Here is an 11075-nt window from a genome sequence, read left to right on the forward strand (position 1 = left end):
TAGCAAAACCACGTTTAGAAGCAAATTAAAAAAAGGCCGAAACAGAAATTGTCCTGGCCTGAGCTGAGCTGAGGTGTGGTAATGGCCCAGCTAATCCCGACAATACAGATGGCAACATTCATCCAAAGGCCCAGAGCAAGTTGCCAATCGAAAATCCAATAATGCCAATAAAATTTACACCCTGGGAATGGCTTATGTTAAGGACAAGTAGTCAAACACCAAAAGGGAAAAGGAGGCCGCGTTGCACCTCGGTGGTACTCTACATCTTCCCACTCAATAAAACAAGACTCTGAAAAACCGCTGGAATTTCCAGCACTTCTGGTCACCACCATTAGTTGTCAACATGAATGGACTAAACTCTTATATTATATCATTAACGATGGAACTGACATTACCTACTTGTGACAAGAACATTGTATCTATACAAGTTAATGGTGCCCCCAAAATAATGCAATTTGGACATTTGAAAATCTTACCAGGAGGTACCGATAAATACATATTGATGTCACCATGCACAAATCAAGAATGGTCAAGTGCTCCATGCTCCCGCCAATACCCGAAAATTGCCTTTTTGCTGAGAGAACCATTCAGAGGCTGAAAAGAATCCAAACACACGCCGGCAATCCCCCAAAACTTGATTTTGGATATCACATAACCGAATCAAAGGCGCTCTCGAAAGAAACCTGGATATGGGGTAGATTCCTGGGCTTGGGGTTTGAAGCAGTAGCAAGGCCTTGAAGTAACTTCACAACATCAATTGCATCATCGAGATAGTACTTGGCCTTACTTGGCTTTCTTCCAACTGTGCAAGCAAATATCTCAGGAGGCGAAGGCAATAAAGGACTAGCAACTGTGCTTAATATGCTTTCAAACATGTCTTCATCAGATCTGTCGTCCCCAATGCACATCACAAAATCTGGTGGCTTCCCATCATTGACCATTCTCAAAAGAACCTTCTCAGCAACCAATCCTTTGCTTACTCCCTGCATGTAGCAAAAGGATTAGTGAAAAACTGAAACTTCACATTGGTATTGTGTTGCGTGAGTGTGTTTGTGTGCAGATGCAAAGAGAGATAGTTACTGATTCAGTCTTACCTGCGGCTTAACCTCAACGATATGCTGGCCTCTCTTGACTAGAGCTGGTTCATTAGCAAGCACATTTTCCAGATGATCCAGCAACTCCTTGGCCTGACAGGATCCAAAGTCAGGGTCTGCATCTTGATGATGCCATACCAAAGCACTCTCTTTACTTTCTATGTTGGAGCCATCTGTTGCCTCCGTATATAATCTCATCACAGGCTCCACAATCTCTTTCCAATCAAGGTCGGCAGAGACTAGACTGGTTTCCCACTTGGAAGTACTATCCCACCTAAACCAAGATCAGAGTAAAATGCCTTAGTTCAGTTTAAAAAGTATGGGCTAGCAGAATAGACAAAACATCACATATTACTAACATACCTTAAGAAGTAGCCATGCTCAGCAGCAATCCCCAGCTTCTCACATGAGGCAAACCAATCGCCCAGAGAAGTCCTACTCCTCCCACTAACAATAAAAACAGTGTTCTTTGGATCTTTGCACAGGGAATTCATCATAGAAAGGACTTCCGGGCTTGGGGACTTGATAATCGAAGTTTGGGGAATGACAGTTCCATCATAGTCCAAGAATATTGCCCTTCTAGTTGTTCTTTTATAAGCCGAGACAATATGGTCTACAGACAGCTTCCTAAAATTCGGAGAAAGGGAAACAACTCTGAACCTCAAGCCCAAACCAATTCCCCAGCACCTTTTACTATAATGATCTTGACATGCTCTATCCAAATCCTGTGAAAAGCTTCGTGCCCAATATGCCACATCATGAGAACTGACATAACGATAGTGTTTCTCATGACGTAACTGCTTCTCGGAGTTAGACATGGTGATAGCCAAGTTCAAAGCATCAGCCACAGCATCAATATCCCAAGGGTTAACCCTGATTGCTCCACTTAAAGAAGGTGAGCAACCAATAAATTCAGACACAACGAGCATGCTCGTCCGAGGAGAATCTTCTGTTATGCCTAAAGCTTCATTCATATCTGGAGTTCCCTGCCTGCAAACAATATATTTGTAAGGAACTAAGTTCATTCCATCCCTTACAGCATTCACTATACAGCATTCGGCCACAGCATAATAGGCTGATTTCTCTTGATGAGAAACAGGATGATCAATCAGAATCACTGGCTCATAATTAGGAGAACCATAAACCACATTGATCCTTTTGGCAGTCAAGTATGTCTCGTTCTTTGCTTCCTGTACATCTTTCCCAAAGCCCCTCGCAGGATTCACAATTTGGACCAGGACTATTTTGCCCTGCAACTCTGGATTCTGCTGTAAGAGTTGTTCTACAGCTAGAAGTTTTAGACTGATGCCTTTAAATATGTCCATGTCATCAATGCCAAGGATCACTTTTTTCCCCTTAAACTGTTCTTGAATCTCTTTGACTTTGGCGGTTGTGGAGGGAAGATTCAATGCAGATTCAAGCCGACCCATATGAACTCCTACAGGCAGAATTTTAATGTAAACTGTGCGGCCAAAATAATCAAGCCCAATGTGTCCTCGCTTAGATTCATAGTCAAGGCCCAGCATTCTGCTGCAGCAGGAGAGGAAGTGACGTGCATAATCAAATGTATGAAAACCAATTAGGTCACAATTCAGTAAACCTCTCAAGATTTCATCTCGAACAGTCAAAGTTCGATAAATTTCTGATGATGGGAATGGGCTGTGAAGAAAAAACCCAAGCTTTACCCGATAGTATCGCTTCCTCAAAAATGTTGGGAGAACCATCAAATGATAATCGTGAACCCAGACACAATCATCCTCAGGATTAATAACTTCCATCACCTTGTCTGCATATATTTTGTTTGCAGATACGTAGGCCTGCCACAACGAGCGGTCAAAGCGGTCACCATGGTCTGGGCACATGGGCAACATATAATGGAAAAGGGGCCATAGTTGCCGTTTACAGAAACCCAAATAGAACTTTTTCTGGAGATCACTGGGCAGAAATGTTGGCACACAATTGAATTCCTCCAGCAGTTTCTGTGCAACCTCATCTTGTTCACTAGCATCTATTTCAGCCTTGAGAGACCCCACATAAACAACCTCAGTTTCAGACGAAAACCCGTCCTTTAAATGTATCAAAATTGAATCCTCATCCAAACTGAAGCACCATTTGTTTGTTTCTGGGTCCCTTTTAGCATGTAACGGTAACATATTCGCAACTACAATTTTCCGCTCACGGCAAACAGATGAAGTGCCATCTGAATCCCCATCATCATTGCTGTAACTATCGACATCAGAGATAATACCAGGAACAGTCATCACCCGAGGAAGGGTCCTTGGACTAGGAGTACAAGGAATATCCAAAACTCCAGATGCCAATTCTAAAAGGTTTGCACAAGATCTTGAAGCCATGTTTGTAAAAGGACCCTTTTTACTTAAATCATACAGAGCAACACACTCAGAGTACAGTCAGAGGTGTCCACAAACCTACATGGAAGAAAAAAGATAGATCATCAGTAAAAAAATATTTGCCCGAGAATTACAGCATTCAGATTCAAAATACTTCAAATATTCTGGGTTCTTGGTCACAATGTAAAAATGAAGACACTAGATAAAGCATGCATTCCACCTAAATCTCATAACGAGAATTACATTTCCTAAAGAGAGAATTTCACAAATGGTCACTCAACTATGACTCATTCGACACTTTGGTCACTCAAGTTTCAAATATATCACTTTGGTCACTCAAGTATTACACTGTCATTCACAAAAGGGTGGCTTTTGTGAATGACAGTGTAATACTTGAGTGACCAAAGTGATATATTTGAAACTTGAGTGACCAAAGTGTCGAATGAGTCATAGTTGAGTGACCAAAGTGACTATTCTCCCTTTCCTAAAAAACACTGAATGTAGAAGCAGCTCACTTAGAAGTAAGATCAAAACACACACAAAGTTAACATACATCCAAAGCAATTATGCACAAGTACCTCCTGGTCTAAATACACTGGAAAAAGTTGAGACAGCTGGCTCAGTAAGCTCCAAATACAGTCGAAAGACAATTTCACTAAACAGAGCTAATTTTTCTGGATAAAGTAGGTAGGGCTATACATGCATCCAAACAAGTCTAATTACAGTTGTCCAGAAAAGTGAGAAAACCCTACATAATTACATTGACCGTTGTCCTATTCTACAGTGATTCACCGCGCATCATTTTGAATCTGAAGCAAGAAAACTATTCTTTCTGGTGTGACATCACCGCGCATTCCAGGTGTTAATCAAGAACTAACCATATTTTGGAGATTATAACAAAGATAAATCCTGTCTTTAGATTCAACAACACTATATCTGAATGCAACAACAAAAAAAAATCACTAGAGCTATCACCGTCTATATAATCTTTGCAGATAATAATTTCTAAAAACACAAACAAGAATACTTCAATTTTTTAAAATTAAAAAATAAAAGAAAAATATACAGCTTCATCACCAAGCTGAAGAAACTCTGTAATATAGTATTTTTTGCTGAAACTACAAGTAATCGAAGATCTCTATGACTGAGAAAGTACCTGAACCGAAATTAAAATCTATTTTGAAAATCAATAGTCACGTACAGAGCTTCGATCAACAACTCCCTGGCCAAAAAGAAGGAAAAAAAAGACTCCGTCAACCAAACACAGCCAAAAGATGAAATTCCGGCCAAGCGGTTTCACAGCCCGGTTGGTTCTCCGGGAACAATAAAACAGTAAAAGTAAAAAAAAACACTCTGTAAGCAACGAAAACAAACCTAAATAATCACATAATAGTCCTGTGAAGCAGACTCAAGGTCTAAATTCTGGAAACGAAGATCAGGACTGGTATTTTTTACGGTTTTCTCCGTAAACCAAAAGGACGGCTCCGGAACTACTCAAATTCCAGTAGTAGATCAAAGACAGAAGACGAGAGACGTTACCTCAACGGCGGAGGTCCGGCGATCGGATACGGCGGCGGCGGAGAGAGAGAGATGGGGGGGAGGCTGCGCTGGATGTTACGAAGTGTGGAATTAAAAATGAGAGGAAGATCGGAATGTGAAAAAATATAAGAGAGAGAGAGGGGGTTGTTATATTGAAAGAGAGAGAAAATATTACCGCGGTTTAAGTAGGGGGGGGTTTGGCATATGGATAGACTTGAGGATATACCAACTCATAACACGTGAATGACCACTATGCCCTTTGCCCCTTTCGTGCTTCTTAGGTCTTTCCCTTTTTCTTTTCTTTTTGTGTGATTTTCTTCTTTATTTAAAATCAAAAAAGGAATACAATTATTGTGTAGTGGTTTGGGCTGTTACGTGTCTGTAGTTGCATTTGACTGTGAATTCAAACTAATTAAGCAATTAACATCTGCGTAACGCTATGCAAACTAATAAAATTATCTGGAACAAACAACACGTTGTAGCTACGAGACTATCTTTATAGTTTCATCAATCTGCCAATATATTTTTTAAAGATGTACAAGATAAAATAGTATCCAATGAACTTTCTAAATGGCTCTCTGTTAGTTTACATTGTATTTGGATCGATTTAATTAGACTACACATAATTAAATGTGTCATTCAAAGAAAATTAATGACATTGAATTTCATGATTAATTGAATCTAAACTGATTAAGCAGTTATCGTCTCCGTAACGCAGCGTAAACCAATAAAATTGTCTCGTTGTAGCTATGAGGCTGTCTTTATAGTTTGTTAATCAGTTCGGGTAGACTCTTAGCTCCTGATATGTGTTTTAAAGATGTACAAGAAAAAATGGTATCTAGTGAACTTTCTAAATGGCTCTCTGTTAGTTTACATTGTATTTAGACCGATTTAATTAGACTGCACATAATTGAATGTGTCATTCAAAGAAAATAACATTGAATTTCATGATTAATTGAATCTAGACTAATTATGCAATTATCATCTACGTAACGCAACGTAAACCAATAAAATTGTCTCGTTGTAGCTACAAGATTGTCTTTATAGTTTCTTACTCAGTTCATGTAGACTCTTATACCTCGTTTGGTTGCCGGAAATGAAACTGGTTCCTTAATCTTTCCCATGAGCATGGGAAAGTAAATTTCTCACCTAGTTTCCCTACCAATGTTTGGAAACACCGAGAAAGTAATCGCAAAATGTATTTTACTTTTCTTTCCAATATTTGGTTTGTGCATGAATGGGAAAGTAGGTAACATCAATTTTCCAATAATATATTTGCTATCAAAGCATAAACAATTTAAGATTCAAAAGTTTCATGGATAAATTGGTAATAACAACTATTAAAATAATCTTCATAGTAGGTAACAGAAAGTATGAGGGAAGATGAATCTCATGGGGTGTGGAAGAATCCATTTCCCCCCCCCCCCCCCTATTTTTTATTCATGCAGGAAAGTTGTTCATTTCCTTGGGTGTGCCCAACACAGGAAATGATCAACTTTCATTTCCCATCCTTTCCATTCCGCGAATCAAACGAGATCTTAGCTCTTGATATATTTTTTAAAGATGTACACGGAAAAATGATATCCAGTGAACTTTCTAAATGGCTCTCGGTTAGTTTACATTGTATTTAGACTACACATAATTGAACGTGTCATTCAAAGAAACTTAATAACATTGAATTTCATGATTAATTGAACTAGACTAATTAGGCAATTATCGTCTACGTAACGCAGCGTAAACTAATAAAATTGTTTCAAACTACAAACACGTGGTACTCACAAAGTTGACGAGACTATCTTATAGTTTATGAATCCATTTAGATATACTATTAGCTCGTGATGTATTTTCAAAGATGTACAAGAAAGAATGGTATCGAGTGAACTATCTAAATGGCTTTGTGAGTTTACATTCTATTTAGACTGATTTAGTCTGATCACACATAATTGAATTTGTCATTTAAAGAAACTTAATAACATTGAATTTCATGATAAATGAAGCAATAAGTTGAACTATTAGAAAATAAAATATCACGATACTACACACTCCGCGAGCTTATGTTTTAGATCGTTTATTTCTAATTCATTCATCTATTTAGTAAGAAAAACGTAAAAATTTTCTTTATTATGGTTGAAACACAAAGCCACAAAATACTTACCAGAGGTAACTTTCCAATTAGCGATGACTGGTTGGATCCCTCTCTCCAATGATACGTGTAGTATCTCGATGCTTATATATACACATTATAAATTATGTATCTATGTCCTAGATTAATTTGACCTCTCAAATAACATGACCAATTCAAGGCACCTTAATTTAAGGTTTGTTACATATTTGATGAGTATTAGCCGCGTAGGTTAGGCAATTTTCTATGCGACACACTTTGGGTCCATATATATATATGTATTTCGATAATGATGTAATACTATACACTCAAAATGTATTGTTAATTACATTTTATAGGTTAAAGGTGTGTGCGAAATGAATAGCCGAATAGGTAGTGTAGCTTGATTAAGCGAAACACCCCGTTATTAAATATCATTATCCTCCAAATCTCCAATAGTTGTGGTTAGGAGGTTTAGGTCAAATGTCCGTAAGTTTTTTTTTTTTTTTTTTAATTGACTCATGCTTAGTTGCTAATTTTAGTTCAACCAATTACGTATCGTTATCCGCATCGTGTAATAAAGTTTAATAAAATGATTGACATCTTAATTAATTAAGACAACAACCCACGACTCCGTTTTTTTATGCCGCACGCCAATAGTGACTAGATTTTGATAATCTAATCCACACTTTACACTGTTTAATCACCCATGACCACCATGAGATTTGATAATCAATTACTTGATGTCTTTTTGATAAAAAAAAAATAAATAAAGTTGGTGTATAGTAAAATATAAATTTTTTTTTAGTAAAGCCACGGGGGCAAAATAATATATTCATCATAAGTCAGAATAGGTCATTACATACCGTTCCGCTGTCATTTAGAGACAGACAAGAAGCTACTCATTGTACATTCAAATACGTAGAGATAATGGATATCATCCTTCAGACTTCAGTACTACTCCAGAGACGCTAAAGAGACATTGGGTGCACAATAGTGCTTAGGTTCCTAAAGGTACAATATGAGAATAGAATTGATATTAAAATATGAGAATTAATTAAGTAATAATAAGTAATCTTATAACCAATAAGGAAATGTATTTAGTTGAATTGTTTGATTACTGGATTGTTGGATCGATCTATAAAATATTGTTAAGTGGAAAGTTTAAATAGATGTAAGACTAGTCCGATGAATTTTGAGTGAAAATAAGGACTAATTTTGATAAGTAGCATTTGTTTCTCTGGTTGGACAATTGAATCGAGGTAATAGTTCAATCAACAACTCTTTGATCTTTTTATCATGATAATTTCGCACTAATCCCTTAACGTTAATCAGATTTATTTTCTGAAGGAAAGTGTTGTGGTAGTTGCCAAATTATAATGATTCTTTTTCCTTTTTTTATCTCGATTGCATATAAATGTGGTCAGTGAGGTTTTTTTCGAGTTGCGAGGCCTGCGAGCATCATGTTTTGACACTTGCGCAGCCAGCTACACTTGTTATTTCTTTGTTAAAGTTGTCGATTTGCAGATCAAGATATGTTTGTTGATTCGACTAACAATTTAGTTGAGTTTTTACTTTAATAAAAAAATTGGTAAAGATTTTCAAGTTCATATTAAATCTGCCTTTTTTGAAAAATTAAATTATACTAGTTTATTCTTTCAAAAAAAAAAAATTATACAAGTTTATTTTATGCTTGTAACTAATCTTTTTAATTAGAATTACAAACAGTTTGTTTACCGAAGTGAAAAAGTAAAAAATTTATCACCAGATAAATGAACACCCACTCCATTTTAAAAGGTACAATTAAATGATTAACAAACATTTCTTTCCGTATGAGGAACAAAAAGGAATATACCGAAGTCCATAACAAAAAGATGCCATTCCCGTAGGGAGGACAAGAGTAACCGACTGAATAATTTAAAATGTTTAAGTGAATTAATTAATCAAAAAACAAAATGTAAAAAAAGTGGAGGATATGAGCTGTGTGTTAATAAATGACAGCTAGGTCTGCTAAGGTTCGCGACTTCGCGTTTGGGCTCCCAAGAAACTGTGAATTGTGAACTGTGAAACGGAAATATTATATTCTTTTTATATTTTTAAAACTTAAAAATTAGTTTGTATGCTTTTTATATTTGAAGGTCTCAAGGCTCGATAAAAGAGGATTGACTCCGTTATCCGACAGCACCACGTCCCAGCTGGCATTCCGCATTCAGCATTTGGATAAGATTTAACCAGTACATATGACCCTACCCAATTACCATCAACCTACACTCTTATTTACACAGTTGCCATTCACACACCTTTTCCCTTTAAAATCCAAACTTTTTCTCAAATTTTTACGTCACAGAAAATTAGTTTGATGAGAAACAAAATTGAAGGTAAATTTTTGTTCCTGAACCCAAGATGTAAAATGTGTTCATGTCTGTTAATGTTCAGAATACCGCCATGTGATGTCGGCTTCCGATAACGTGGACTAGGGTCCAATTTTCCGATATGTATAGAGTTCACGAAATCCCGCTAATCTGTCAAGAGAAATACAATGGCGTCAAGAGGGGAGACCGCGGTTGGCGGTCTTCGCTCCTCCGATGCTAAAGTTAGACGATGTACTTGTATTGACAAATATAGCGGTAAATAACTATTAAATGCGTAATGAATGAAGATAGATGAGTAGACATTTTATAGGTAAAATAGTGAGTTACCTCACTCTTGTTTTCGATGTGGGACTGATATGCTTCAGTTTGCTGAGTTTTGGTCCTTCTGCAGAGACAACTTTGGGTGGCGCGTCGAGACATATTTCGGCCTGGAGTTGGCTTGCCAGTGAAGGTTGTTTTGTTGTGTTTCCAAGGGTCACTCTGTTGAAGTCATTCCGACAATGTGACATGGTTAAGGATGAGTGCTGATTAATGCCGGCAGGTGTTATGTATGTACAATGTCGAAAATAACCTTTCGCATAAGACATAAAAAAAGCTTCCACTTGAATATCTTAGGAGTGGTTATTGGTTATAATATATTATAAGAACAAGAAATAAAGATTCTAAAATCAAAAGAAGTGAATTGGTGATCTACGATTTTAGCCAACGTCTTACTAATCATTTTCAAAACGTGTACTGAATCAGTTGTTTCTTATTCAACAATATTTATGAGTAATAAAAGGTTGAGAAGAGACCATAACTTCATTTGGTATATATTTACTTTCCAAACAACCACCTTGTGTATATATAGCAAGTGTTGTAATGTGAAAATATAGTTTTTTATGAGTAGAAATTTAGTTAAGCGTATTACAATTTTGATCCATAAAATGTGCAATTTAATATGAATGAATGTCAAAATTTTCAGTTTTTCACTACAAAGCCGGTAAATAAACAACCTAACAAAATCATCACATACATCCCTTCTATTGCTTCATGGATCCACAAGTTTCGTACGAGAAAAATGAACTGTCAATAATATCCTTCTCCTTGAATCCACTATTCCCCTATACCTAATTCAAAAACCTTTTCAATAGACGTACTATTTTCCTCGTTTTCTTGAGAGCCCCATTACTCTTCGAGAAACCACTTGATGATTACAACCAGACACTTGAGGAACAAACCCCATTCTCCCAAACAGTACACAGATCTAAGAAAAAGCTAACAGTGATCGTGACCCTACCCACATTTTGGTATCCAAGAACGAAAGCGACCATGCCTGCCCATGTGTTAAGCAAGCAAAGCCCTAGTTTCGCCCACAGACTTTTTATCTCCTTCTTCCCTTTCAAGGCAAAACTTGAAAAGCGAGTACGGTGAGCATTTATGCTTCCTTAGCCTTAAAAAAGGCTAAAAATTCCTACCGATGGCATTCCCGTAATTATCTTAAATTCCAGCTGCTTTTTCACTGGTTGTGGATAAAATCAAGCAGACAGGGATTTCTCCCCGCCTTCCTTTTTTTTCCCCATTTTCCTCGTCCCGCTTCAACACGTGGAGCACTCAAAACTAGTGAAAGGAGGGCCGA

At 37.1% G+C, this 11075-nt stretch overlaps 1 protein-coding gene across 3 annotated transcripts; it reads right to left on the reverse strand.

Annotated features, from left to right (window-relative positions):
• Positions 1-348: 348 nt before the first annotated feature.
• Positions 349-5165, reverse strand: LOC133712892 (probable alpha,alpha-trehalose-phosphate synthase [UDP-forming] 10). 3 transcript variants are annotated; one of them, XM_062139002.1, is made up of 5 exons: positions 4985-5165; positions 4602-4667; positions 1458-3523; positions 1095-1368; positions 349-983 (listed from the first exon to the last, which is right to left on the reverse strand). In XM_062139002.1, exons 3-5 carry the CDS (start codon positions 3446-3448, stop codon positions 648-650), a joined length of 2601 nt encoding a protein of 866 aa, XP_061994986.1. In that variant the 5' UTR covers positions 3449-3523; positions 4602-4667; positions 4985-5165; the 3' UTR covers positions 349-647. The 3 variants fall into 3 exon arrangements, with proteins under 3 accessions (XP_061994986.1, XP_061994985.1, XP_061994987.1); XM_062139001.1 differs by having other exon boundaries at positions 4820-5165; XM_062139003.1 differs by lacking the exon at positions 4602-4667.
• Positions 5166-11075: the final 5910 nt, after the last annotated feature.

This window comes from Rosa rugosa, chromosome 5, assembly GCF_958449725.1.
Source record: "Rosa rugosa chromosome 5, drRosRugo1.1, whole genome shotgun sequence".
Taxonomy (NCBI): Eukaryota; Viridiplantae; Streptophyta; class Magnoliopsida; order Rosales; family Rosaceae; genus Rosa; species Rosa rugosa.